This window comes from Varroa destructor, unplaced genomic scaffold (assembly GCF_002443255.2).
Source record: "Varroa destructor unplaced genomic scaffold, Vdes_3.0 BEIS01000001.1, whole genome shotgun sequence".
Lineage (NCBI taxonomy): Eukaryota > Metazoa > Arthropoda > Arachnida > Mesostigmata > Varroidae > Varroa > Varroa destructor.
Genome location: NW_019211454.1, coordinates 14,719,183 through 14,745,781, shown reverse-complemented (window position 1 = coordinate 14,745,781; position 26,599 = coordinate 14,719,183). Strand labels below are relative to the sequence as shown.

The window sequence follows — 26,599 nt, the reverse complement described above, 5'->3', positions numbered from 1 at the left end:
CTGTTACAGATGTAGCTGCCATAAGCACAAATATCAAGGGTCGAATCGATGAAAGTACGCTATTCCTGGGAAACGATGCCAGTGTTCGTGAACTCGTGACATCTTTTGCAGCTGCGCTTTCGTTGTTTTGAAATGTTGCCACAGTCATCGTGCGCGATTGACCACCGTTATTTGATGAGGAAGAAGATATCGAGGTCTCTTGAAGTGTCGTCTCTCTGTCCAAGCACATAATCTTCTGTGGCCAGCTATAGAGCTTGGGTCGTTGTTTTTCTAAGTAGCTTTGCTGTCGACGTACGCTTTGGTTGTCATTCAGATTTGTACCCGCTGCCAACCTTGTGATGGCTGGTAATTCCGCAGTCGTTGTTGTTGTTATTGTTCTTGCCGATGTGGGGGCATCCTTTATTCCCATATTGAAGCAGGCAGATGAGCCTACCCTCTTTCTGATTTTGCCTCAATCTCGAACGGCACTTCGTGACACTCGGCCGTTATGATCGGATTTAGGGTCTTTACGCCACCGTCTACTAGAGACCGCGCACGACTTTCGACTACCAAGTACGGACTACGCATTGACTCATTTCTTCACTTTGCACTTGCTCCGCCCAGCGCATCTAGCAAACTAAAACGCACACCTCCGACGGACTATTCCGTCTGCAGCTATTAGAGCTGATGCTTGTCATATAGCACAACTATTGGCCATTTCTTATAACCAACTTACGATCACCGCGCCCTTTAGTTGTTACTTGTATCGTCCTCACGAGATCATCAACGGTATGAGACAAGGCTCTGGTAATAGTTTTTCCTGCTTACTTAAAAAAAAAAATAATCACACGCACTTCTCACGCACACGGCTACCCAGTGTACTCATGCGTTGTATATTTATTACTGCCTTTGGTGTTCAGTGCCTGGATCAATTCCTGTTGTTAGCACCAACTTCGATATTACAACAAATATGCGTTATTAAGTATTATTAAATAATAACGATGGAAATCACACTAGACGAGCAAACTCACACAGAACGACTGCTGCCGCTGCTATCAAAGAAGTCGCGACAGCCTCGACTATACTAGCGCTCGCAGCCCAAATCAGCCGTCCTGGTCGCGTTGCCGTTTTTTGTTTTTGTCTGTCTGTCTGTCGAATAGGTCAAATCGACTAGCGACGATTAACCCACTAGTTCTGTTGCCGTTAGCGTATCTGCTGTTGATGGTTACTGCCTGGCCAGCCGGAGTTACCCACTCTCTGGAAGCACACGTACATATTCACACACTCACACACACACACACACACACACACACATACACATAGACACAAACATGCCCAGCGCACAATGTCAGCGACAGATACCAATACTATCTCCACAACTGTAAAAACCCAACAAGTGCGCCTTCATTTCCAGTCTTTCTTGTCTTGTCGCTGTTGTTCTGCTAAGCTGCCACTTACGGCTGCGGCTGGCGTTGCCGTTGCCTGCGACAAACGCGCTGTTCCTTTTTCGCACCAAAAACGGCGGGTAGGCCAAGTGGTGGCGCTTCTAGATTCCACGCTTTCTCTCTCTTTTCCCTCAGTTTTCTTATACGTTCGTGAGCATTCGCTCTGCCAGCAGCGGAGGCGACGCGGCCACCCCCGGACAGCAAGTCACCGTGTACCGATCACGCTAAATAGTGATGATTCGCTCGTCTCTTTATGTGGGCATCGCGAGGCGCACACAGTGAACGAACGCTGTGAACAGACGCAGGCGCACCGAAGTCAACAGACTGAAACAACAGACAGTAATTTAGGCTTCTAGTTCAAGCCATAAAATAGGGACTAACACGTATTCTCGTCGTTCTTTATTGTTCTTTGTCGTCGTGCCACTTTCGGAACCTGGTTTATTCGTCGCTTCGTGTTGCAGCGTCCGTTTAGGGCATACTGCTTGCGTAGTTCATGCTGAGTTTTTAGAGGTGGAAGTTATAGCTACAGTCCAGCTGATATCGTAGTCGTTCTGCTGGTATGAGTGTTAAGGGGCGTGTTGTCGTTCGAAGGATTCGTCGCTTAGGTTACGTCCACATTGCTGGGTTACGGAAATGACGGCGGTCGCCATATTTGCTGTTTGTTGTTCGTGGGTGCAGGCCCCACGGTGTCGTCTGCTACTAACGGAGGGCGCGAAACGGTTGGGGCTGCATAGACTCAACTCTGCAAAGGGTGAACATGAATGGTTGTTAGAAGAAAATCTTATTAATAAGGCGCTTTTCGAACGTTATAACACTAATGGAGGTCAGGTTTATAAACTACGGTAATAAGGGAAGATGCTGATTAATAGAAATATTTCAAAGTGGTTGAGGTGTAACACTTGAATAGTGTGAGAATACAGAAACCAATTTATCTAACAAAATGCGATCCATCGAAAGAAGATTATGCGAGCTGGTACGAAACATGCGACAAAATAAAAGTAATTAGCGATACACTAAATTATTATTACTATATATTATACATATAGACACTTATGAAAACGTATAAGTTAGTCGTTATACAGGGTTGGTTTTAGACATTGCGTTCTAGTTAGGGTATCGATGTTTCAATATGTACAAAAGAAGTAAGGGTCCCAAAAAAGCTTGAAAAAATGTACAGAAAAGGCCCATTAGCCCGTAGCTTGACTCGCATATATACGGATATATTCGGATTGTAGTATTATTCCACGAAATTATATTAGATAAATGTTAGCTTAGCGTAATGAACAATATTTTTTAGATTGAAGATGAAGTAGACAGAGAAATATGACGCTTCTTAATATATTTAATCTTTTTTTTTTTGTCGACGGAGACGCTGTATCCATATAATATAAGGGTGCACTACGTCACAAGCTGGTTATTTCCATCTGAATGTGTTTGCACCAGCCAATTTTCTAATCTGATAAAATTGCACAGATTAGATAGAGTTCGAGAAGGTATGGAACCATCCATGCAACCGGCACCGGCAGTAAGATACATATCGCTTAAGTTTAGATGAGTCTGTCTTATCTTACGATGATAATAAAATATCACAAAAATGCGGATGTCTACTAGTACGAGCTTAGGCAATGCTCAACATTTGCGAAACGTGATATTGTGATTTGCGTAGCGGAACAACGATATCATCCGCGGGTCTCCTGCCGCCTTCATTAAGACAATCTTAAAAAGATATTATTATGATGTTTGATTTATTATTATGATGATAATGATGTTTAATATTATTAAAAATACGCTATAAAAAAAAAACTGCGGCTAAACAATAATTTGAATAAACGCTCATACAAATAAACAACTTAAGGGAGTCGGCCCACCATAAAACTGTCTCTCCTTATGACTTATAAATCTATTGAAGATGTATAGACATTATCTGGGTTTAATTTCTACGTGCGTCGAATATTCGCTTATGAGTTCGGCGTGTTCACTTTTACGTTAAGAGCATTTTTCAATCTTCATATTTATCACAGCCCCATTTTAGAAAAAATAAGCTGATTAATAACAACGATATGATTTAGATAAGAGTTTTAGGTATCAAGGTTATACAATGTACGCACTGCTAGATTATTTTATCATTCGTGTTATTGAAGTGGCCGTTAAAAATTGCCGTCTAACGAATTTTGCGTTCTACGATTTCGCTTTACTAGCCTAGGAAGTAGCGACCATGTCGATCGAATAGCTGAGGCAAAAGTATGGGTTTCCGCAGCCACTGCGGTTTACGCCGACAGCGCGCGCTATCTTAAACTATCGACGCAGTAAAAACAGCGACAAAATATCTGATCGCCAAAGAGTGTCCCTCCGCTTTTTCCACCTTTTCAGACAGGTTCCGAATATTTATCGTATGCGAGTCGTCAGGATCTGCTTGGTTTTAGCCGGAAGAAGAGTTACGGTTCTACATTAGAGCAGTATAATTCGCTGGCAGCTATTTGGCGGCACGAAAAAAATTGTGTTTCATGAGAGTTCGGACAAACACTGGCCAGTATAGGAGAACATCGGTATTTTGACAGAAACCGTGCACGGATCGTTGACCGAATCATAGGATGTTGTTGTTGTTGTTGTAGAGTCAACTATGACTGATGATTGATAATAGCAATGATCATTGAGTAAGTGATAATATAGTTGGCTATTATTATTATTATTATAGGTTTCATCTCGTACTGGAAAATTCGACCACGATAACGCCGTTTGATAGCGTCTCATTGTCAATGCATTTATATACAGATTTAAATAATTTGGCGTATCCTATTCTCTGCCTGGAAGTTCGGGTGAGATTACCGCTGTTGTCATGTCATACCGCTTCGACCCGGGTCCTGCGCAATGCAGACTTAGTATTTAACCGAGACAACCATCTCGAACGTCGAATATTATCGAACAGCGGATCAAACTAAAGGTTCTTGTTAGAGTAAGGACTTCGCAAAAGATAGACGCCTGATAAAATATCAGTTATTGAAATGGCTTCAAAACGAGCCTTACTGACCAGCTAAGCTTTTCTAGTCCTCTATGATGTGCCAACAATGCAAAACTTGTTTCCTCAAAAACTATCTAGGTATTTGGGTTTTTACAACACTAAAACACGAAACTACCGTTCTCTGATTTCCTACGCAACAATCGCTTCAACTCTTACGGTGACGAACAAACTCAGTCGAATTAATAGTATGAAAAATATTTGTCCGACGAAAAGGTAGCTCAAACCAAAATCGATTGATCTATTTTCGTTCTACCTTTGTGAGGTTCAGATGTCCTTATATATTCAAGTTCATAGACACTATTCACTACGCTACTTTTTCAGACGGCGTGTGCAATCTTCACCAGAGCACCTATGTAATCACGAAGCAAACTTGTGCTTCGAAGAATTATTTACAATTTCTCTACTGTTATAAACATATACGGTTGAGCAATATAATAATCCTTTGGTTGCAATCCGCAATGCCATCTGGTCGTAGGTATCTTATATGATAATAGCACGGACCATAAGGCGCCATCTTGTCAGAACACTGTTGAAAGGCGTAGTGAAGGTGCAGGCACAACGATGCTAATATTCTGAAGATAATCACATTACCTTATGTAAGGGCCAGTTCAGACAGCGATACTTGACAAGTGTGCTTGATTGGATCATATTCATAAACAAGGTGATTTTAACTTGTCTTTGAAGCTAACATTGAGGAAAATGCAGCCTAAATTGTTTTTCTCGGAAGTCAACTGTATACTTACGAATGTTTGCTAATAAAGTAAGCGTGGCAAGCTTAACTTATCTGTCACGTCGCAAAATTGCCAAGGATGCGAACGTATATTAGGATCCATGTAGCTAATGCTATTTCTCTGATTTTAACAAGCTACATTTTTATCGTTTCCGTTTTTGGTATCTTTTTTTTTGTGTCTTTAAGAATATGTCAGTTGAAAAAATACGTTGTTTCCATTCAGCGAGTGAGGCACTAATTCTGCGTGCCTGTTGTCTTTCGCACATTTCATATGCCAACAAAAGTTCTATAGCGCTTGATCATGGAGTACACCAAGCTACAAGTTGGCAACGCATAATATCAAACGACGGTTATTTATACCGTCCGTGACTGAGAATACGACACTCAATATCTTTCCATACTGTGCACGCGATTTATTTTCCTCAACTGACTAGCCTCAATTTGTCAGCGGAGCTTACCCGATGTTTCGGCCCACTCCACTCAAATTCCTAGTCTTCAATCGATTCGCGTCGCGCCGGCAGCGGCAACAACAATAGCGCTGGCGACTTACTCAGAGACGACGTTGAGATTCGACAAAAGAAGCCCTGAGAAAATCTGCTTGTTCCCAGTATACTGGCCCCGAACTTCTTAGCTCAGTCAAGCTTCTCTTTGTTCCGCACAGGAGAATAAGTTGAACAGTAAGGGTCATCTTCAGCTTTAGTCGTGCATTCCCCTGACAAGTAGACCGATCCGGCAGGAATTCACCCTGAAGATTCATGCTCTACGCCGACGTTTAGCGAGGCAAAGAAGGGGCGGAGGAGCGTACTGACACCACCCGGTTTCGATTATTCTTGTCCTATGCTTAGCCCCCCAGCCTTCGTCTCATGTCACATACCCACGACGTTTAGATCTTACCTTGTCCTTAGAGCGTTTTTCTTAGCGATTCAGCTGGGTTTTGCCACTCCGACTCAGCCAACAACAGCAGTAATAGTAGCCACTTCGTTTTCCTCTAAGCAAGATACAGAGAGATAAAGGAGTAAGTAAGTAAAAGTCTAAAGAATCTTACATCGCCATCTGGATGACCGGGTAACTGCAGGGGGGCAGAACGCTCTTCACAAAGTGAATAGTGATCATCAGAGATCGGGCGCATCATCATCGACTCTTTTTTCCTCTCTATTCGCTTTTAGCTTCCCATTTTTCCGGGGGTAATCCGCGAGTTCTTCGGCTGGGCCAGCATTGGTCGGTTGGGTCGTTGTCATTTATGTTGCGTTTTCAACCTCTTTATTTACGTTCCTGCTTTGGTTGGATGCGTCTTTACCTCAAACAGCCAATGCAACGACCTTAAGCTGTGCACTCTCCCCAGTCCGTCTAAACCGGTGGGTTCCTCAATAAGAGACAGGACGAGCTTTTTCGTGGATATTTCCCAGCGCCCCCTTCTATAGGTCTTCGTTTCTTCAGCACGGAACCGCCTGTGGAAGACGATGTGGACATTTTTTCGCTGGCAGCGGCGCCGCAATTGCAAATGGTATTGCAATTGAGATGGTCTATCCGAGCAGGGGCTGGACGCGAAGAGCAAATCGGCTTCGGGCGAGACGTAGCTCGTGGCTGGGAAGTTTATGATATATACAGCGAGCTATAGCACTATGGCCCATGCGAGTGTCGGAATAGTCGACGGTCTGCTATTTCAGAGAGCGGTGTGCGACATGATGAAGCACAGTCTGCCTTTAAGCCGTAAGTAAAGTGTAAAAGAAGTTCTGTTTTGCGAGTGGCTACAGCTGATTATCACTGCGTGTTCACATAGCTAAAACTTCAATTTATATAGGAGAGCTGGAAAAAACAATCACCGAATATTATATCTAATTCAAAATTGATTTCAACGCGATTTCCCTTAACTTTAGTTATCGATCAGTGCTAACGTACTCAGAAACGTGTTGAGGACGCACTTTGTTGCGGTTACATGCACAAACAAGGTGTCTTTTTAAAGCCAAACTATTTTTTAAAATTTTCAGAAATAGATCCTATGTCTTTCTTTGATTTTTTTATAACTTCACTAAAACCGACCTTTCAGGATGTGAGAGATATAACAGCTAGTGTTCGAGCGATCCAAGTCGCCAGAGTCGTTACCAGTTTCGATGCTGGTAACGAAAAAGGAAGGGATATTTGAAATTCCCCTTTCCATCCTAATCAACCAGGAATCTTGCCTGTGGCACTATTACCGCGTGAAGGTGATGCTGCGGTCCTTCTTTTCGCAAAGTTAGCAGAGAGTCTCCAGTAACAGGTCCCTCTACCGCCCGCCGAATACCAGTCAGCGCGTCATCGAGATAAATGCCGTTAATCTCCTTTATCGGAGACGCCCTGCTACGGTGAGTGTTTTTGTTTGTTTCGCTACGTCTAAAGCAAGTGGGGTTTCAAGAATGCGGCTCCTGCTGAGCAGCGGTTTGCCGGCCCGTTCTATTTACGAAGTCTGAGGTACCCCTAGGGAATAGCAAACAGCTTGCTCTGACAAAGTCATCATGAAAAGCTCAGACTTTCGCTACTAGCATTCTCTCATTCGCCATTGGTGTTTTCGATTCAGGACCCGTCTGTCCACCCAGACTACCCTGCCTACTGATTAAAGACAGAGCGAGCGAACGTAGGACAAAAAGGGATGAACTGTCGAACGTAAGGGATCAACCGCGATGGATTTTGTCGTTTCGTCCCATAACGAGGCGTGGGAACGTTGACCTAGCTTAGTTTCTCCATGTTAGCTTATGATCAAGATTGCGATCGCTGCTGTCACTCTCGTCTTGTTCAAAAGTGTCATTGGCACGCATCCCATTTTGGGTTTTTAGCTGTGCGTCTTCCGGATGCCCTTCGAACGCCTGCCTGAATGACAGCCGCTCTAAAACGCCATCTCTAAACCTCTCTATACCGTCCGCTCGATCTCATCTATCCCATACCGCCTTCAACAACAGTTGTCTGCGTGTTAGTATAAGTTTCACTCGGGGTCAACACCCAGGTCGTGGTCGTTTGAGAAGCTGAATTGAAGCCCTGACACACACAGCAAACACGCCTACACACACACATCAGCCCCCTTATATTATCTGCGGCATAGTGGTCCGTGCTCAGCCGCTTAATATCAATCACCCATCCATTGTCTTGTGTAACTTGCGTCGCTGATATATGCCCACTCGCAGGCGGTGTTCCTCTGGTTGCGGTTCACACAACAAAACCAAAATAGTGAAATAAACTGGGTCTGTGGTGGGTCAGACCTACGCCGCCAGTTACTCCAAGAAGTACCATGGATTTAGGGCGTTGAGGTTGTTTGCCGGTATTAATAAGTAAGTTTAACATCACGACCGCTATTTCCATCAGGGGATCAGAATAAAGAATTGCGGTGGCTTGGGTGGTAGAACAAGAAAAGGCACACTACTTAAATAGAAGTTGCTTCCTAGACAAAAACAAAACAGTGCTGATAGCAGCGTCACAATGATGCCACGGCAATGTTACTATTGCTTCTTTCGCAACCGAGGCATAACGATGGGTTATATAGGCGCAGGTGGCGGTCATGGTCTGTTGGGGGATGGGTCACGGTACAGCGGCTGGCAACATCAACAAAGTATTCGGGACACCAAGGAACATCGCCGGGCTTTAGACGAAATTTATACAGATGGGAGAAAACAATGAAAGGAAACAGGTGACAAATAGCTCAGAACTAACAGGCTGCCCTATATGTAATTCACTGTGCAATCTAATAAAAAGGGGGAAAAACCAGCAACTGAGGTTAATTTTCTTACAAATAAAAGCGTGCTTATTTTATAACCAATAAGATGCGGACAAGCAACAGAGAATTCTGTGCAGCTCAGCGCTCATCTTCACAGAGTTTTGCCGTTGCTTTAGTGGTATAGCGTGCTATTGTAGTGTTTATCTCTACTACTTCGTCGAGCAGTCGATAAACTAATGTACTTGTGTTAGCGACCTGAGCGGCTCTTGACGACATCTAGCTACTACAGCCAAATCGGCTTCTTTCCGTTCAGTCTATCCCCACTCGTTTTTTGAACTAGCCTTTATATTAGGTGCCCCGGTTTCGTAATGGCTTTCGTTGTCTTTTAAGATTCCCAAGCAGATGCAGTTTGTTTCAGGTAATTTTGCTATTTACGTACATTTTTTCATCTTTTCCCGTTCCTACCACCCTCCCCGCCTCGCTCATTCCCAACTACCCGTTCACCTCAATAATATGAAGTTTAGAACTGTTGGTTGGTTGATGTTTAGATTATAGTTAGTAACAGATATATGCTTGAAGTAAAGAAAAATGTGTTACAGGTGTGCGGGAACCCGGCGCATATCAGGTACGTTGTCCTATTCACTCAGGAGAGGAAATCCGAATAAGAAAAATAGAGCAATGGGAAATGACAAGAGTTAAAATGATAGATATGGGAAAATCAAACAGAAGTAGAGAATTAGGTGGCAACAATAATCCATTTCATTATTATGATTACTGTTACTTTTATTTGAGTTCAAATAATCCCGTATCAACTACATGATGTTTGATCGCGTCGCTGAAAATGGTTTATATGGCTCCTATATTGTTAACCTCTCCTTTAAATAGAATAGATATATAGTTGAAAGTAAAAAGCTAATGGGGCTGGTAACCTTACCAAAAACAAGCTCAACCGACACAGCTGATTACCTAAGCTAAATGGAACCAAACGACTCAGATGTGTATATGTAGTTACTGCCTGTGCTGAATAAATACTACATCTATATACTGGAAGAGAAAACTCAGGGGCATAGCAAATTCAAAATTCAAACATTCCCCTCGCACTCTTTTGAGAACGGCTGTCGTCCATCCCTATTGTGCTTGCATTCCTTGTAGGACCTACAGGACGCCTGCCGCTTCTTCTTTACCCGCACACCCACCGCAACAAATAAAGACGATGAAATGGTTGCTTCGTTGCTCTCTTCCATTCCTCCAGATACCCAATGGAGACACTGCAGGACGCAGTCTCCACAGCTACCATCCTTATCCCGTCCCGTTAAGGCAACATGGTTGCGCATCTCCTTGCACCAGCGTGCACATCCGAAACCGGCGGTGTCTACTGGAAAACGGGGACCAGGCGAAGAAATCGTTTGTTGTTGTCTTGTGCGACGGCGGCGGTGAACTGTTCCTTCCGCTGAAGGACAACCCATGGGAATCCCGTGCTGCCTGTCTGAGTGTGTATCTGTTCCCTTATGCATATATATACCTTCCAAACATAAACTCTTCGAGAAGAGGTTCATGCGCTGGTTGCTTCCGCTGTGGTATATTATACATCGGTCTTGTATTGCTCTTTGCTTACACTGTTCTATAGAAATGCCTGTAGCTTCAGTAGCAACAGCAATGATGTATATGACTACGCGGGTAGTATCGTTGAGCGCAGCGGAGGCCCATAGATACGTCGAGGGGGATTTAGTGGTTCGGGCCGTACGACAGCGAATATCTCCCCTTGAAATGTTTTCGCCGTAAACGGCAACCGCTCAACTCTGCGCGATTTCGTCGCTGCTAGTTCACGTTGCCCTGCTGTTCTCGAGCTCTTGGCCCGTATATACCCACGAGTAATGAAAAAAACATACGACGATGGTCATGCTGACTACCATGAATAAACTAGGCAAGGTTAACAACAGGCAGCGGAGGTTCAACGGCTTTTACAGGCGTAGTTGCGCTAGTAGCTGGAAGCCGGAGTTATAGCGGCAGTAACCGTAATTGTCAAAGACGTACAAGGAACAGAGCCTAGAGTAAGAGACTGCCGCAGAGAATGAAGGAGTATCTCAAAATGTGAAACAAGGAAAGAACACGAGAACGAACGAGATGTTCATGGATACGCGAGACGCGTGTTATGCGTAATCTCTATTTCGTGTCGGCCCCTCGAAACGGTCTTGGTCCTAAGGTTCGTCGCGGGTCGAGCTGGTAGCATGTTACGCGCGTAGCATAACGGAACTGCTCACCGCAAAATGGTCGCTTCTTTTTCGTCTCTTGCGAATATAGAGCATTGAAGAAGGGTTAAAAAGAGAGAGGTGAACGCAATAGTTACCGCCAAGTTAGTAGTAACGTTTGGTGTTTGCTACGGTGTACTGTGCTGTCACTAGGATTGAACTTTCTCAGGTTTTTACTTCGCTGCTTAGGCTCACCCATACAACATAGATGCGGTAGTGTGATGTATAGAATCCGAGGGACAGAATAGAGAAAAGGGGTGTTTTTTGAAGAGGAAGATCTGCCCTGGAGCTTCTACGAGAATGCAAACGTCGCCATTGCTGCCGCTGCCGCCGCTGCTACAGTCCTCGCCGATAATAGACAAGCTCACAGCCAAGGCTGTAGCAAGGCGGCCGGGCGGTGAGGGATAGTAGCGATGAATTCAAAGTTCCTCAAAACGCCCCCGCTCCCATCCGCCTATCCAAACCACTTCCGCCTTTTTCGAACAGCCCACCATAGCCAATTTAAACCTGTTAGCTGTTGAAAAAAGGCTCAATCGCCTGTCTAATACGATAAAAAAGTACGTAGATACGAGACAGGCTGATAGACGCTAACGGAGTGGTGGTGGCATGTCGTTGCATGTAGTTATGCCGAGAGAAACGCTCTTAACCTAAACGGGACAAAGCGATGGCATACCCAAAAACGACGAGCGTTCATGACCCTCTCCAAACTATGGATAGAATACAGATGAAGACGATCAAGAGAAGCAGAAGATGAAAGCAAGGATTTCGTGTAGACTAATACTCATCTAATGCAGTGATCGTTGTCTCCGTAGGACGATATTATCTGAATGAGAATCATACCTATTTTCGTTACGACGGTAGAGGATAGAATCGATCATCTGACCCCAACTTGGAAAACCCAGTTGACATCATCAATCCTCGTAATCTAACCTCCTTCACAGAAGGGCAACTGTGTTTACATATTAACGCAATAATACTTGAAGTAACGTAAATCGTGTAAATAGTACTGGGAAACCAGACAATGTATAACATCACAAATTACGTTAAATTTCAATTTAGTAGTGCAACACTGGGTGATATAGAAAAAGAATTGAGAGGGAATCCCTGCGCCTTTGAGAAGGCGCATGTTTGTTGAGTGGCTTATCGCTGTTGTGTATGTATGGCATATCAGAGATGACAACGTGAATGGATGGTCAGTCGCTTTCGCTTTCAGTAGAAGCGAATGCTTATAAATTTTGTTTTTTTACCGTGTTGGGCTTCTCTTCGAGTTAAACAGAATGGAATACACGTGAAATTTAGGAAAAATCGAATGAAGAAATATGCTGTGGTGCGCCGTAACAGCAGTAGCACTATATGAGTTACAGTACTTATCACTCGTAGCTAGATACGAAATGGGGTTACGATATTTACTTTGGTAAAAAAAAAATGTTTTCACTGACCAAAGTGGGACGTGAGCGTGAAACTCTTCGGGCAAGCAGGAATGCATTTCAGTCTCGTTCTGAGAGGCCCGAGGCAAGTTCGGCCAGCCTACCATAGGCAACGCTTTTTGCCCTATTATCATTGCGCTAGGCCGCGATGTCTCGTGCCTCGTCTACACTTCTCATCGTAGCCCGTACCTTACGGAGGGGGGGGAGGGGGGGCTGTGGTCGGAATGCGAAACAGTTTCCTTAACAGCCAGGTCGGACGAGATATTGTATTATTGAGAGAACGAAGAGGGCGCATAACGTGGAGCCCGTTTTCGAATGTTCCTCATAGACCCTCATCGTGCGATGTTTAGTAAGGTGGGTGGCTTACACCGCACAATAGAAGGAAGAAGAAAAGGACGCAAAAAGTGAGAGCCAAAGAAACGCCGGGCCTCGCTGACGGCGACTCTGGCAATAGCTGACCTTTTTCGGGTCCTAAACCTCTAGGTGTAGCCACTGGACAACGTCGCGATATTCGACAGAAACGCAAGTACCGAAAATTTTTCCCCAAGGAGCTTTAAAATGATAACAAAAATACTGGCTACGGAGAGGAGTAGTTGTTCTTTGTTATCCCGATCACTACCGCCCACTGCCGAAAAAGCAACAATGATAGAAAAAAGGTCTACCAGGAATTCTATGGAAGCTTTTGTCTGCATCATTGGAACGACCGTTACGACACGGTACTGCAGAACGTGTGGAGGTGATAAGGCCGCAAAAAAGCTCGCGGCGCTTTTAAGTTCTACGGTGCACTGTTGAAACACGCGCTCCAACAATCAATGCTGCCTTGATTACAACTAAGACTTAGTTTCTTGTTTTGCAGTTGTGATGGCCTCTTCTACCCCCTAGCAGCATTGGGAGACTTATATTTCTGTCTCGTTTGTGCGCTTGTCTTGCCCGCGTTACCCGCTTGTTTTGTGGGCCCTCGACAGGCCGTTTCTTTGCGATCCTTGAAATTGAAAAGCTCAAGAATCAGGAATGATGTTCTCATCGTAGCGCTTCTCCAGTAGCCGTAAGGGTGAAGCAAGTGCCCGCGCTTATATGCTCGTCCATTCTGGGTTTTCGTCATTGGTCTAGCTCAGCGAGTTCGGAGCGCTGTACCAACTAGATGGGGTTCTGTTACTGCTGTTTTCACCCCCCTATATGCCGTTTTTCCATACGCCATCTAAAGATTCCCTCCGGATGCATTTTCACTGCAGACTGCTTCCTACTCATGGCGACTGAGACGGACTCAGCCGGCGAATGCTATCTCTCCTCTTAAGTAGCACTGAAGCCAGTAAGGGAGCATTGTGGCATTAACGGACCACGGTGGCGAGTGTAGTGGCTATTTAAAAAAAAAAAACCCAGCACCCGACAACGGCCTCCACCTCTTTGAAAGCCAAACGCACCATAGTCTACGCCCTACCCAGCATTTAGCTTGCGAAACAGAGGGTACGCGGCCCTGAGCGGGGCTTGTCTGTACCAGATCTTTTTCCCACTCGGGCTGTTCTGCTGGATGGCTGGCTACCCCCTTGGGACGAATTACAAGGGCAGTAGCAGCCTCGAAGACAGCGTCACTTACGCGAAGGTTCAATTTGAGCTCGCTTTAGATCTCTTCCTAGTGGGCCATTCCACTAGTGGGCTACAAAAAAAAACCGTTTGCTTCGTCCTTCGTCTTCTTCTGCCACCTCGCTTGCTTCGATCTACGAACGGGACAGTAGAACCAACAAAAGGTGCGACTCTCACCGTGTGTAAGTGCTCATCAAGGGTACTTCAATGCTCCAGGAGAGCATCTATGTCTCGGAGCTTGGGTGGTGTGTACGATGTAACAATGTAGCGCTCGTCACGCTAGCTTACGCTCAACTCTGTTATCCTTTTCGCTCAATTGCAATGATCTTTTCACACGAAGTATCTATTATGTGGATACTAGTATACCGACGGTATTTTCTATTAGTGGGGTAAGCTCAAGGGGACTTTTTCTACTGAACGCTACATTTTTTTTCTAGGATGCAACATATCAAGCGCTAGTATCAAATACCGAAGTACACGTTTTTGTGTACTGACCCCAAGTGAGTTTACTTTGATACTTGGACAAATTGGATACGGAAGTTAGTAACCTAGCGTTGTTCATTAGTATAAGACTAATAAGGTTTGAAGTTTGCTGGCAGAGTGACGTCAACAAAGCGGCCCTTGAGCTAAGTTCGTTTCCTTTGGGCCAAGCTAATGTTTCCTGATCTACCGGTAAAACAACAGGCAACATATAATTCACGTATCCTACCTGGTACCATTTGTTAAGCTCTTTTTCTTAACTGGTAACACCGTTTTCTGTATTTGCTCCATTGGTGATGACCGAGTCTACGGACTATGTCGTTAAATATCTGACTTATTTTCTACATAACGATAAATTCAATAGTACGACGCCAAACGAGAAAATTGCTAAGTTAAGACACATAAAGGGGTTCGTCGCATTCACGCGCACATACATTTTCCCATAAGTAAATGATCGATATGCGTCGCGGCGTTGTCAAAATCTCACGTACAAAAAGAATCGTGGACGAACGCGCGCCTGTTCTTAGCAACGGCCTAAATGCCGCCTCCAGCACTTGATATTAAAGGAGCCTCGAGGATGCTGTTCGCTCATGAGTTTGCTACCGCTGGCTCAATGGATGAATCTCTGTTGGGTGGCCCAATGGCCGTCGATTAGGGTCCGTTCCGATCGAGAAAATGCGGATCAGCTACAAATTGAGAAAGGGAAAGGCTTCGTCCTGGCTTGTCAATACAATCATCCATTAGCAAATAGGGAATTGGCATTTGGGGTGCGGCTTGAACTTTGAGGCAAATACTATCACATTGGCTTTCCGCGACAACTGAGGTAGCAATCACTACAGTATACAACATCTGAGAAGTTGCCTGAAGGTGGGACAACTAAGCTCGACGTAAAATGAAGAAAAAGCAAACGAGGGCGGCTATAATGGCAACTAGGTATGAGGTACCGGCTCTACAACTGATGCTGTACTGAAAAGCTGTATTTCGATTTCAGCGCTGTCCATGTTATCTTCGTCATATCTCTAACCTTACTCAGGCCTCGTTCAATTCTCGGTTTTTGCTCAAAGATTATTTCTCAAAGAAAATCAGCTTCATCCCTCAACAGCAAACAATAAACCACTGCTGTTCGGCACTGACTGGGCCGGTAATAACACGGCGTGTCTTCGAAGCGACTTCCAGGAGAGCGACCTGCTTGTCTTCCCTTGAGGCTCTCTCGCCTGTGAGCATGGCAAGTGGTGACAAAAGGCAAGCCCATATGGTCATAAAAGGGGGCAAACTGCGGATGCTTTGTGATTCGAAAGAGACACTATTATGAAAATACGGCATAATCGTACCATAGTTCCTTATACAAAACAGAAACAATAGTGTGAGTGCCAGCAATAATGCGGGAAAAGGTTGTTGTTTGGCTCAGCGTCTTGACCCAGGCAACTACCAAGGAGCAATCCACCAACCGATTCGTTCACTAACCAAGTCATCCTCGCCATTTCTTGTGTTCTTTACCGACTTCGCTGACTTGCTGATATCCTGCTTCTTGTTTCCCGCTCCTTCTTTGACTACAGTCTGTTTCGCCGCTAAATACGGTCTGGACGTAGCACCGGAAAAGGAAGCGCGTCCCGTACTTTTGTAAAGGGTTGGTAGACTGACGTAACCACGAAAGGGCAACAAAGAACAACGAGGGACTATGATGTGGCGTGGCAAGCAACATATCCTGCCGTCGCTGCTTGGCAGGAAGACTAGTGCAAGGAACGGATATGTGGCCCATTTTGAAGACCCGAGGATGACGGTTTGTACCCCGGCGACACCGCTGTTCTGAAGAGATTGCAGCGGACGAGGTTTGGTAACAGCAGAAGGGCTGGTATTCAGCCGAGCTTTGGCCACAGCCGTCTTCGCGATGATAACCAAGAAAAAAGTGAAAGCTATGAAGTCGGGCGCAAATAAGAATCTTCCACTGATTGTCACAATAGACGGATGCATCAACATACACATCTAGTGGTTGATGAGTGACATGACTAATCGCCTTTGACTGCAGTTCGCCGAGTACGGCTGTTGGAACTGGTTCAGATACAGGTTAAGTCAAATAAGGTAATAATAGACAAACTTTTCCTGAGTTGAATTATGTACCTCTTGTTGTAAGTCAAAATATTGCGAGGAAATATCGTACCGTAATGTATATAAACCACCCCGTCAAGAACTGTATAGTTTAATACAGATTTCAGGGCGAATGCGGAAAGATTACCAGTGGACGTAGAGGTCTACCATTCACCGTGTTTCATTTTAGTTCAGAGTTGGGAGAGCAAAGGAATGGATATGCACAAATAAGGCCTGTCTGCTCCCACTAGATAGAAGTGCAGTGAAAGTCTGCCGTCAATAACTAAAGAGGTTGCCTTTTTTCATTATAAATAGCCTCGATGAGAGGAGGCGAAAGAATTCCTCGGCGTCGTAAAGCTTGGCTTGGCTTGCCTTAGGCGTAAGCTACGTGATGCACGATGATATGGAGTTAGGGTCAAAGTCCGGTGGCGCGGAAATCAGATTGCAGGCCCGATCGCTTGGGGGTTTGTCTTATACACCGCTGAATCTTAGGACAGGACCAGCAAGCGACAGCCTTCTAGCTGCGTGATGGCAATCCGACTTGAACGGTGTTGCCAAACAAACGGTTCGGAAGTGGGCCTGCAAGACGACCATCTACCTAGGATAAAACGATCATCAAGAAACAGGCCGCAATTACCTTTACCTGAATGACAAAGTACATAGCTTGAAAGGGGCAAATGCAGAACGGTCGGATGAAACGCCAAAAAGTACTCGCACGCTGGTCTTCTCGTATTACTGAATGCTAGTCTTTGAGCTACAATCTGCCCCCGTAAGCTAAGATCGGCTCAAGGCCGCTTCTTTACGGGTGTTAGACATTTCCTCTAAGAATACATTTTCTATCTCTAAATATGATGTTCCGACATACCATAGAGAAGAGAGGGGCAAACTATTGAGCTAGGACAATGAGCAGAAACGATATTAGGATAGGAGGGTGTGTAGATGCCGCTGATAGCTACGACTGTGATAAGGACTGTACTACTGGTACCGATTAGAGTCGGCAACGGGTAGTTCGTGTAGCTTACGAGGCGAAGCCGAGTTGCACGTCACAACACGTGGTGTCTTTGCTGGCTAAACAACTAGATTAATAAAATGAATAGCAGAGCGACAGACATCCACATAGAGACATAGTAAAATATGGAAGTACACTGCCACAATAGCAGCATTTACGAGCTAAGCTGTCCACGAGTGTGTCATACCTTCTTCGCCGTAACGATACTGCACGCTGCCCTCGCCTCATTGGCCAGATAAAATAGTAGCACGAACATCCTCCTCCGCATGCTCGAAAGAAGGGCTAAGTCAAAGAACAAGAGCAGGCAAACCCTTGAAGTTGAGTGTGTAAAAGGAAGTCCCTATCCCCATAAGTCTCGGTACTGGAAGAGCTTTCGAAGAGGAACTGACAACGCACAAGAAGAACTGTGGTAAAGGGGGCAAGAGCCAACTAAGAGACTGAGCGCGAAATAAAGTAGGAGCTCGCGTAAGCGTTTGGAAGGCGAACGAGAGGGTCCTGGGCAGCCAAAGCACTACTAACGGATAGCGGGAATTCTACAACCAGTTATAGTTGGCTTGCCCATATACGACAGCATGATACCGGCATTCCTTGCTCCACACCAACATGACGCATCATCTTAGAGCCTCTTCACATACTGCTGCGTGTAGTCTAACAGCTTTTCCATCACGAAGAGCGATGGAAGATATGAGGCTGTACAAGCCAGCCGAACTAACCCTGCTATGGGAGGGGGTGCTCACAATAGAGCGAATTTGCCCATTACATGAGCAGCGACTATGCCTACAAAGGCGGGACAGTAGTTCCTCTTTGGCCTCGACATTTTCTTTCACAGCAGAAGACAACACGGCGATAGCCCGAGGAAAAGAGCTAAAAGGGTGAGAGAACAGCTTCTACTAGAAGAAGGGGAAAAGGCGTGTAAGATGGATTATGAAGACGTGGGTCAGTCACGAAACAAATACGCACATATATATACAGGCAAATACCCTTAGGAGTATCAGACGACACGCTACCGGACAACGATGCAACTAGGTGCAAACTCTGACTCTGATAGAAGTTGACTTGTTTCAAAGGGTCGGTTAGACACTCTTAGACGCAGAGATCTATGAGTGCTTTCTGGGTTGGGGTAGACTACGAAGAGCAGACAGAGCCACTTGCTGTTGGTCGTAGTGGTGGAGAATGTAGCGCATTGTCCTTCGTACAAAGGAGAAACTCCAGGACTTGCCAGAAGGAGGAAAGGAATTGTTCGGTGACTTTTAGCAAGATTACTTCCCTACCCCGGAACCATGACCTTTCGCCAATACTAGCACAGCACTTCGACAATTGGGCTCGTTGCAGCCCTTAAACCCAGCTTATTGCCTTCTATCTTCACATAGAAGTCGCCACTCCCTGGTCGTCCATATAGGGCTTCTCCAAGATAACCCCTCCTACTTTCTGTCATGTCGTTCTTCTCTCACTAGGTGAGCAGAAGAGACACAACAAGGAGCTATTATGCAAGAGGACAGCTAGACAGGAACTGAAGTAGCAGCAGGTAGAGTCGCAGCCGCCAGGTACAATCGCGTGGTCATCTATAACGATTGTTTCGTAATTTGATTCTACCTTTTGGCCGTGGAAAGAAGACGCCCTCCTTGACAAAATCCCTATGCGTTATGACTGAAACGCCTTGTCCAGTCGCATGAGGCGTTTTAGAGGATCGGCGGAATCCTAGATCCTGTACGCAGCCCATGGCTACTCAACCGCCATGAACATTCTCCGGAGAGCAAGTTCAACTTGATGTATAATGTCAAATAGCTACAATGAGCCGCTGCGAAGGGACTGCTCAGCGTCGAAAAAAAGGATGAAAGTGGGTTCTGTTTCATGGCACCTGATACCGCACCCACAGTCATGATTTGCGTTGTACGTGCACGCCGTAGTTGAAAAATAACTTTAGTTTCAGCTCAATTATATTATATATATATATATATATATATATATATATAATTTATTTTAATTATATATATATAATTAAAGCTCAGTGATATATCTTTTTCCGCTCGGTCTTTCCCTTCTCCATTTTATTTTTTCCCGCTCCGAATCTTGACGTCCTCACGATGGGCTCGCGAAGGGTTGAACCGAGATCGGACGGAGGAGGTAGACCTTACTTTTGACTTAGCTCAGTGGATTCTAACATCTAACTCCAATTCAGTCGGAGGTCCGTTTAGCGACGATGTTTGTAGAACAAGTCGTACAAATACTGCCGGGTAGCGCTAGTCGGGTGACATACTTCGTTGCAGTCTTTAGTTCGACGGAGCTAGATAATCATGATGATAGCGATGGTGATAGTTTAAGCCGCAAATCAAGCGCTCGCAAACCAGCGAGCAGAGTAGCCAGCGATAATTAAGAAAATGGAAAATGAGGGAAGTTTGCCTGCTCTAATAAGATGGACGAAGGGAAGGCTGAATCATCATGAGACTAAGCGGAGCTGGCTGACGGAGTCACAAAGATTGCATGTACTTGAAGCATAGGATGATGATACTTGGCAATGGATAAGGATGTAGAGCACTAGGAGATGAAAAGCAGGGTAGAAAATGCAGGCCGCCCCCTTCTAGTTCGCCCTGACCGGCCCTATGTCGTACATTACCCGCTGACTACGTTCCATCACAGGTAATATTGCTAACCTCGTACGTTATTACATAGCTGCAAAGCAATGCTCGGCCTGCCGTACCGATGTCGAACTGGCAAAGTCTGATTTGCTTGCTGGAGCCCTGGCTGTTCATAGGGCCAGAAAGAAGTCAAAGGAAGACTTGCCCACGGGACTATTCATGTCTCCGATGGCTCGAACATACTGGTGCTTTATCTTGGGCCGTCTTCATCTCATCGCATTCGTCGTAAGCTTAATCGAATCGCACAATCAGACAAAGCGAAAAGCTAAGAAGGGCTCTCTGTAGACGCGAGCAGCAGAAGACCTGCAGACAGACTGTCCTCAGCTGTGATGCATGACAAGCCGAACGAACACACGAAAGGTACGTGATTGTCTAGGTAGGATCGCCGCCACTGGTTGGATCTGGGCTGGACGCAGGCTGTCCCTCCCTGTCGTGTCTTCAGGACCAAGCTGACTCCCGCTAGATGGCGAGTTAGTTCCGCTAGTACGAAGACAAGGATGACAATGGCATTAGGTAGGTACGTCGAAAGTAGAGACAAGCTGCAAGTTAAAAAGCGGAGCCATAGGCTCAAAGAAAAAGAGAAAAAAGAGAAAAGTACTGAGGCCGCTAGGGAACGATGGCGTTGCAGCGAAAATGACTGAGGAAAATCTAGGTTATGCCCGACTGGATTCTGGCCTTTCCTTAGATACTCAATGATGACCGAGGCGTCGTATTTGGAGAAATACAGAGAAGATAGACTTGGAGCGGGCGTGGTTCTATTGAGGAGGACGCGGAAAGTGTGGACCACACGAGATCTCTAGTCAAACTGCTTTATGTTCGTTATCCTGCTCCATGCATGTGCAGCACGAGAACAGGTTCAACAACGGGATCCAGTGCGGAGATTACAACTGCCCGTAAAAGGATGGGCTGATTATGGACAAACTGACGATATCAGTTATTGAGTATGGTTGTGTAGGCGGACCTTACTTTGATCTTATTGAGAAATGGCATACCCACGCCCTCGCGAAGAATATAACCTTGAATGTACGACAGCTTTAGGAAAACGGCACTGAGGTACTGTTATTATAGAAAGATACGAAATTGAAAAGAAGAAAATGACAATTTATAGTAAATGAAAAACTGTGTGCGTGTAATAATAGTTAAAATATGTTTACTATTTATATACTTACCTGTTGCCGTTAGGTTATTGAATATTGACGAGAGAACATTGTGCTTCCACATTTTATCGTGTGACCAACATGAGTATTGCTTTTCGTCGGAGCATCTCCCAGGTATCTGGCTGACAACTATGTTATTTAAAAAAAATGTAAAAATTTTGGGGAATTATGACTCACTTCCAGAACATCAACTGAGATCAAAAAGGCTCGTTGTTCATGTGACCCTGCCCATTCATTTCATACAACTTTAGCCCCATTCGCCTGTACCCATTCGCAACGGGACTCAGCTATTTCTTACCACGTACGCTTCTTTCTGCGAACGACAACGTTCGTACATAGATACCAAGGAGCAAGAAAGAGTCAAAACTCATCTAACTAGAACGCGACCCCGTTCGCTCCTAAAGCACCCATGCGAATACTGCCTTGTATCGAAAAGGAGCACGGCTATAATCGGCTAGCTGTGTGAGTACAAGTTTCGTCCCAACCCGTCGAAACCCATTTCTTGAACGTAGGCGACCGCGCTAACGCTTGGTTGCTTGCTCTTGCTTTGAAATCGCCTTTTCCTTGTTGATTCTGTCGCGCTGGATATGTCATGATCGCGTGTGGCAAAAGAACGAGCTAGGTTGAAAGGAAGGGCTCTTTGCCGTCCTTTACCATTGCCCATCGCTGAGTCGAGCTATAACATTGGAGGCAAAGGCAAGACAAGGTTTGTTGCCGAAAGAGACATTAAGTCTAGATTTTGGCATGACGTGTTTGTGTAAATGCGTGCGATGCCTCGAAACACACGCAAGAAAAAGCAGTCACAAGAACTGCGGTAGTGTAGAACGCACGTATGTTAGCGTAGATTGGCTAAACCTTCCTCGCTGCTTTGAAAAAATTTCAGAGCTTGGAAACTTGTGTCGTAGAACTGAGGTTCGGGTATAAACAGATCCGTTTTAGTTGATCCGTACAAAAGGCGCCAACCTGCTCTTCGAATTCCTTACACATAGGTGCATAATTTGGAGTCCCTTCTCCTCCCACTTGGCGTTTTTTAGGACGTAGATGCTAACGGTCTTCGCAACGACCCCGAAACGATCGATAACAAATAACGAAAATGCACACAGCCCAGAATACATCCCCATAAAAAAGTAGGGAATGATGAGGCAAGGCATTCAAAAAAGTATCGCTTTTACGGCGGTGACGATATTGACTATAGGAATCTGCCAAGGGAAGTTTTTTCTACGAAGAGGGTGCGCTGCCGGCGATGGGCGACGGCCGAAGTAGGCACTGATCTTCAAAAACTATTTGTCTTCGAAGTTGGCCAGGAAGCGGTGATTTTTGTACTCACCACGATTTTCCATCCCTCTTTAGTCAATCCTGAGCAAACTTGCACTAACTTGCGCCAACACGACCGATAGCAGCAGTCAGTAAGCTTCAGCTACTTTCATCTCGCTAGTTTTCCCTTGTTCTAAACTCCGTTTATTACAAACATTTTCCCGTCAACGCACCCCTTTCTTCAATTGGGTTTCATTGTGCGTCTGTTACAGCTGCTACTGGAACAGCTTTTGCTAGTGCTTGCTCAGTGTTGCTCGGAAGTCCCCGCATAAAAAGTCGAAGGGCCATTGGACGTTTAGCGTCTAGCGGCTTAGCAACCACCGCCACAGTTTTTGCAGCTGCCGCTATGGCTCAACAAACGCTGCTTAAATCACCGTCTTTACGGCGACAATACCCGGTATCCGGTAGCGCGTCTTGTGCTAGTACTTATCCAAGCTGACTTTAGGCGCTAACAACGGAAGCGGCCTGCTCGATCCCTCTACGTGCATGACGATATCTGCCATGGCCACCATCGTCTGCTGTTGGTGTTTCAGCGTCCCCACACACCATGATGGTCGTTTGACGTCTGATCCAACTGCGATTCAATGTCTTTCTCTCGCTTTTCTTTTGACTGTTTCTTCCGCTTCGCAGCTTTACCATAATGCTTTGCGCCCAATTCATTCCTTCCATTATTGCGATTCAAACCCCTTTTTAGAATCCCGCTATGATGTATAAAATATGCACCGCGTGTAGTATAAATAGCGGTAAGATACTTTCCGCTATACACAGACACAATGTGGTCGTCTAGAAGGAGAACGGAAGGTTTTCTGAGTCTTTTTGTATTCGAGGCTTGGCGATAAGCAATACTTCGTTTTGGTATAAATACATACAAATCTTTATACGTCATGCCTTAAAAAATGTAGCTACACTTTGATAGGTTTCTGACAATGATCTCTCGCTAGCAAAGACGTGTAACGGGGTATGTGTATGTGCACGTGCATATCATAAAAAGAAGTGGAACTCGAGCGTGCTAAACACGTCTTGAGACCACGTTTGATTATACTTGTCTTTCAGATCTGTGTGTTTAGTCTAGCACCAATTCCACGTGGAAACAAAAATTATAAACTACATAAGCAGTAACATATTTATTAACATGCATTAACAAGATGCCGGTACTATAGTATGATAAAATGCTTTTCTTTGTTTTCGTCTGCGTTACGTCCTAACTTGGAAACGTCTAACCGTCGCCAAAATTATTTTCTTAAAATGGCAATTTCAGCACTCGTTCTCTTTTTATGCACCGAAAAAGTGTCACGTAACCCGCTACTGCTTATGTTTCCTTTTATAATCTATGAACAGAAAATAATTCCAGCTTGTATAATGCTACTTTAGAGCCCTGGCCACACGTGATGTGGTACGACTGCGTTTCCGTTTTAAGCGAGGAGCGATGGCGCCAAGGAGGGGTAAATTCTCCCTTATTTCACTATGAACGGAATCAGCAGCGCACTGCAAGAGGCCCATTTTCTGCTTTAGAAAACTTGCTGATATGAGAACGTCGGATCGCGTAAGTTAGTTTTTACTTCCCTTTCGAGCTTTGCTGTCGAAATGCCGACCCACAAGTCAAAAGATTCACACCGTTTTTAAGTCTCGCTACTCACGGATGAGGTCTTTCAGAAAGAACGATGCTTCCGTCTCACTTTCACTGCAATCTCTGATCCAGCAGCTACTTTTAGACAGAATCGTCGCAAAGAAAGAGAATCACAGCTGTTTCAGATGGTCACCCGTGAAGAAGATTATTTTCTATTATAAGGTTTTACAAAGCACTAGAAGAGTTTAAATCATCTTTATGCCCGTCTCTTGAGTAACATTTTATAGCATAAACCGATTGTTACGCAGTATTTGTCTATGTCTCTTGCATTTGTTTTCTATCATATACAGTTCCAGACTGATCGTCACATCGATTTAAAACTTCACCGCAAACATCGATCACTATTGATTATGTCAATTCGATCTATACGAACATGATTAAAGCTCGCGGATTGGGCTGATGAGATGGTTCTAGATTAGCACCCTTCAAGCGTTGTGATAGACTCCGTTATATCAATTAATACCTGTTTTGTAACTGGCCTAAAATAGGTTAGTTTAGGCGGCGACGTTGCGCAACATGGCGCTGTCCCAACAACAGCTGGAATAATCATGTAAATATTACATTCATGTTACATGTGATGCAAACATTTCAGACCCATGACGACCCATGAAGACGTGTGTTTATGACATAGACCCCAAGGCAGACAATGATCGAATAATCTGTCTGGTATAAATCTGGGAATATAATACGTACCTAAATATATGTATATCCTAAAATATGATTATTTTCGACATATTTTATAGTATTAGACCGAAAAGGTGGCCATATTTCTCTAGCGTTACACGCAGATACATACACTTTCGGAGCCCAAATTTAATTCTGTTCGAATTTTTCGTGTGTAATTTGAAAAAAAAAGATATGTTGGTGCAGTTGTTGGTGTATGGCTACAATTAATAGGTTAATATACTGAAAATGATTATTAAATGGTTTAGGCACCGAATCGCATGTGTAATCGGGCTCATTGACACCCATATCGAACAGGCATAGCCCTAAGGAATGATATTTTAAGGACATGCAAAAAGATTCATTTAAATATCTGTTTTTGTTTAGATAGAGTTCTAGAAACACGGCGTAAAAAATCTCAGTTGAGACGGGTTATATTTTATACGTATACGGCATGAGCACAATGTTCACTCTGCCGTCAGAAGCTTTTTGTTTTCGGATGATATCGTCTCCAGAAGCAGTCAGTCGTGATCTGGTTCCCGTTCAAAGCGTCAATAGCTTTCCTAGTCTTTTATCGCGTCTTTCGGCTTTTACGTGACCGGCCCTCATTTATAACTGATCCTACGAACATTGTGGCGGAGCAGCTACGATAGACTTATCGAAAAACTGTCATACATAACCTCAGTCGTACGTCGATGTTATCTTTAAAATAGGCCAATGGCCTAGAATAGGTTTATTGCAAGTTTCAGCAGCGTAGATTTATCACTTTGCCATTTATAGCAGACGATACGCCTTCTATTTTAACACCCTGCATTTTAGTTTTTCTTGCCCAGAAGGGAAAGTTAATGATGCCAGTCAAAGTGCAGCGTGTTAAATGAAAAAAAGATAACTTAGGAATTTAAGAAAATAGTCTGTTCATATAATATTCATAACATCTATATGGAAATTTCCCGCTGTGCAAGTATTTATTCGATGAAACAGTGCAAAAAGGCTTTTGTAGAAGTATGAAAACGTCTAGTCGGTCAAAAGGGCACAAAATTGCTTAGTACAGGCGAGTTATCTCACCTGAACTGACTACGTAATTCGTAAGCGAACGGATATTTTACCCTTTCTACAATCAAGCTATACCCTAGTTATATACATATATGCGCGGCTAGGTAAAGTGCGCGGATGTTAAATAATCTTATGGTGGCTGCCTGCGACGAAGACTCCTTTTACCGCTCCCCCTACAACAACGCGTTATTCGGTCTACCGCGAGATACCACAGTGGGTATATTGTTTCACTTGAATGAGTGGCCAAGCCATGAATTGCCTGTTGCATGACCGCTGCTCGTTCACCGGTGTTGTGGGCGACGGCCATCACCCTGACCGTTATAGGACAGAGGGGACCAGAAGCCTCACAGTAGATACGGTAATCGTTCACTAACATCGCCATCATATAAACCCCTCACGCCACGTACTCGGTCAGTACTTTTCTTGCAGTGGGGTTCGCAGCAGTAGCGGCAATGTCGCATAC

General features: G+C 44.7%; 1 protein-coding gene and 1 long non-coding RNA gene across 6 annotated transcripts in view; one reads left to right on the top strand and one right to left on the bottom strand.

Annotated features, from left to right (window-relative positions):
• The window catches only part of LOC111245160 (bone morphogenetic protein receptor type-1B-like), a 45,045-nt gene that overhangs the window by 13,178 nt on the left and 5,268 nt on the right, over positions 1-26,599 (bottom strand). For all 4 annotated transcript variants that reach the window (XM_086984412.1, XM_086984513.1, XM_086984468.1 and 1 more), the window contains one exon: positions 1-2,166. In XM_086984412.1, coding sequence (XP_086840538.1) covers positions 1-409 — 409 coding nt within the window. In that variant the 5' untranslated portion in view covers positions 410-2,166. The remainder of the gene's footprint in view (positions 2,167-26,599) is intronic.
• LOC147758296 (uncharacterized) lies at positions 2,162-25,454 on the top strand. 2 transcript variants are annotated; one of them, XR_015325136.1, is made up of 5 exons: positions 2,162-6,883; positions 7,221-7,515; positions 9,455-9,480; positions 24,165-24,336; positions 25,013-25,454. It is a non-coding gene; the product is annotated as an uncharacterized LOC147758296 (long non-coding RNA). The 2 variants fall into 2 exon arrangements; XR_015325174.1 differs by lacking the exons at positions 9,455-9,480; positions 24,165-24,336; positions 25,013-25,454 and adding an exon at positions 7,728-8,928.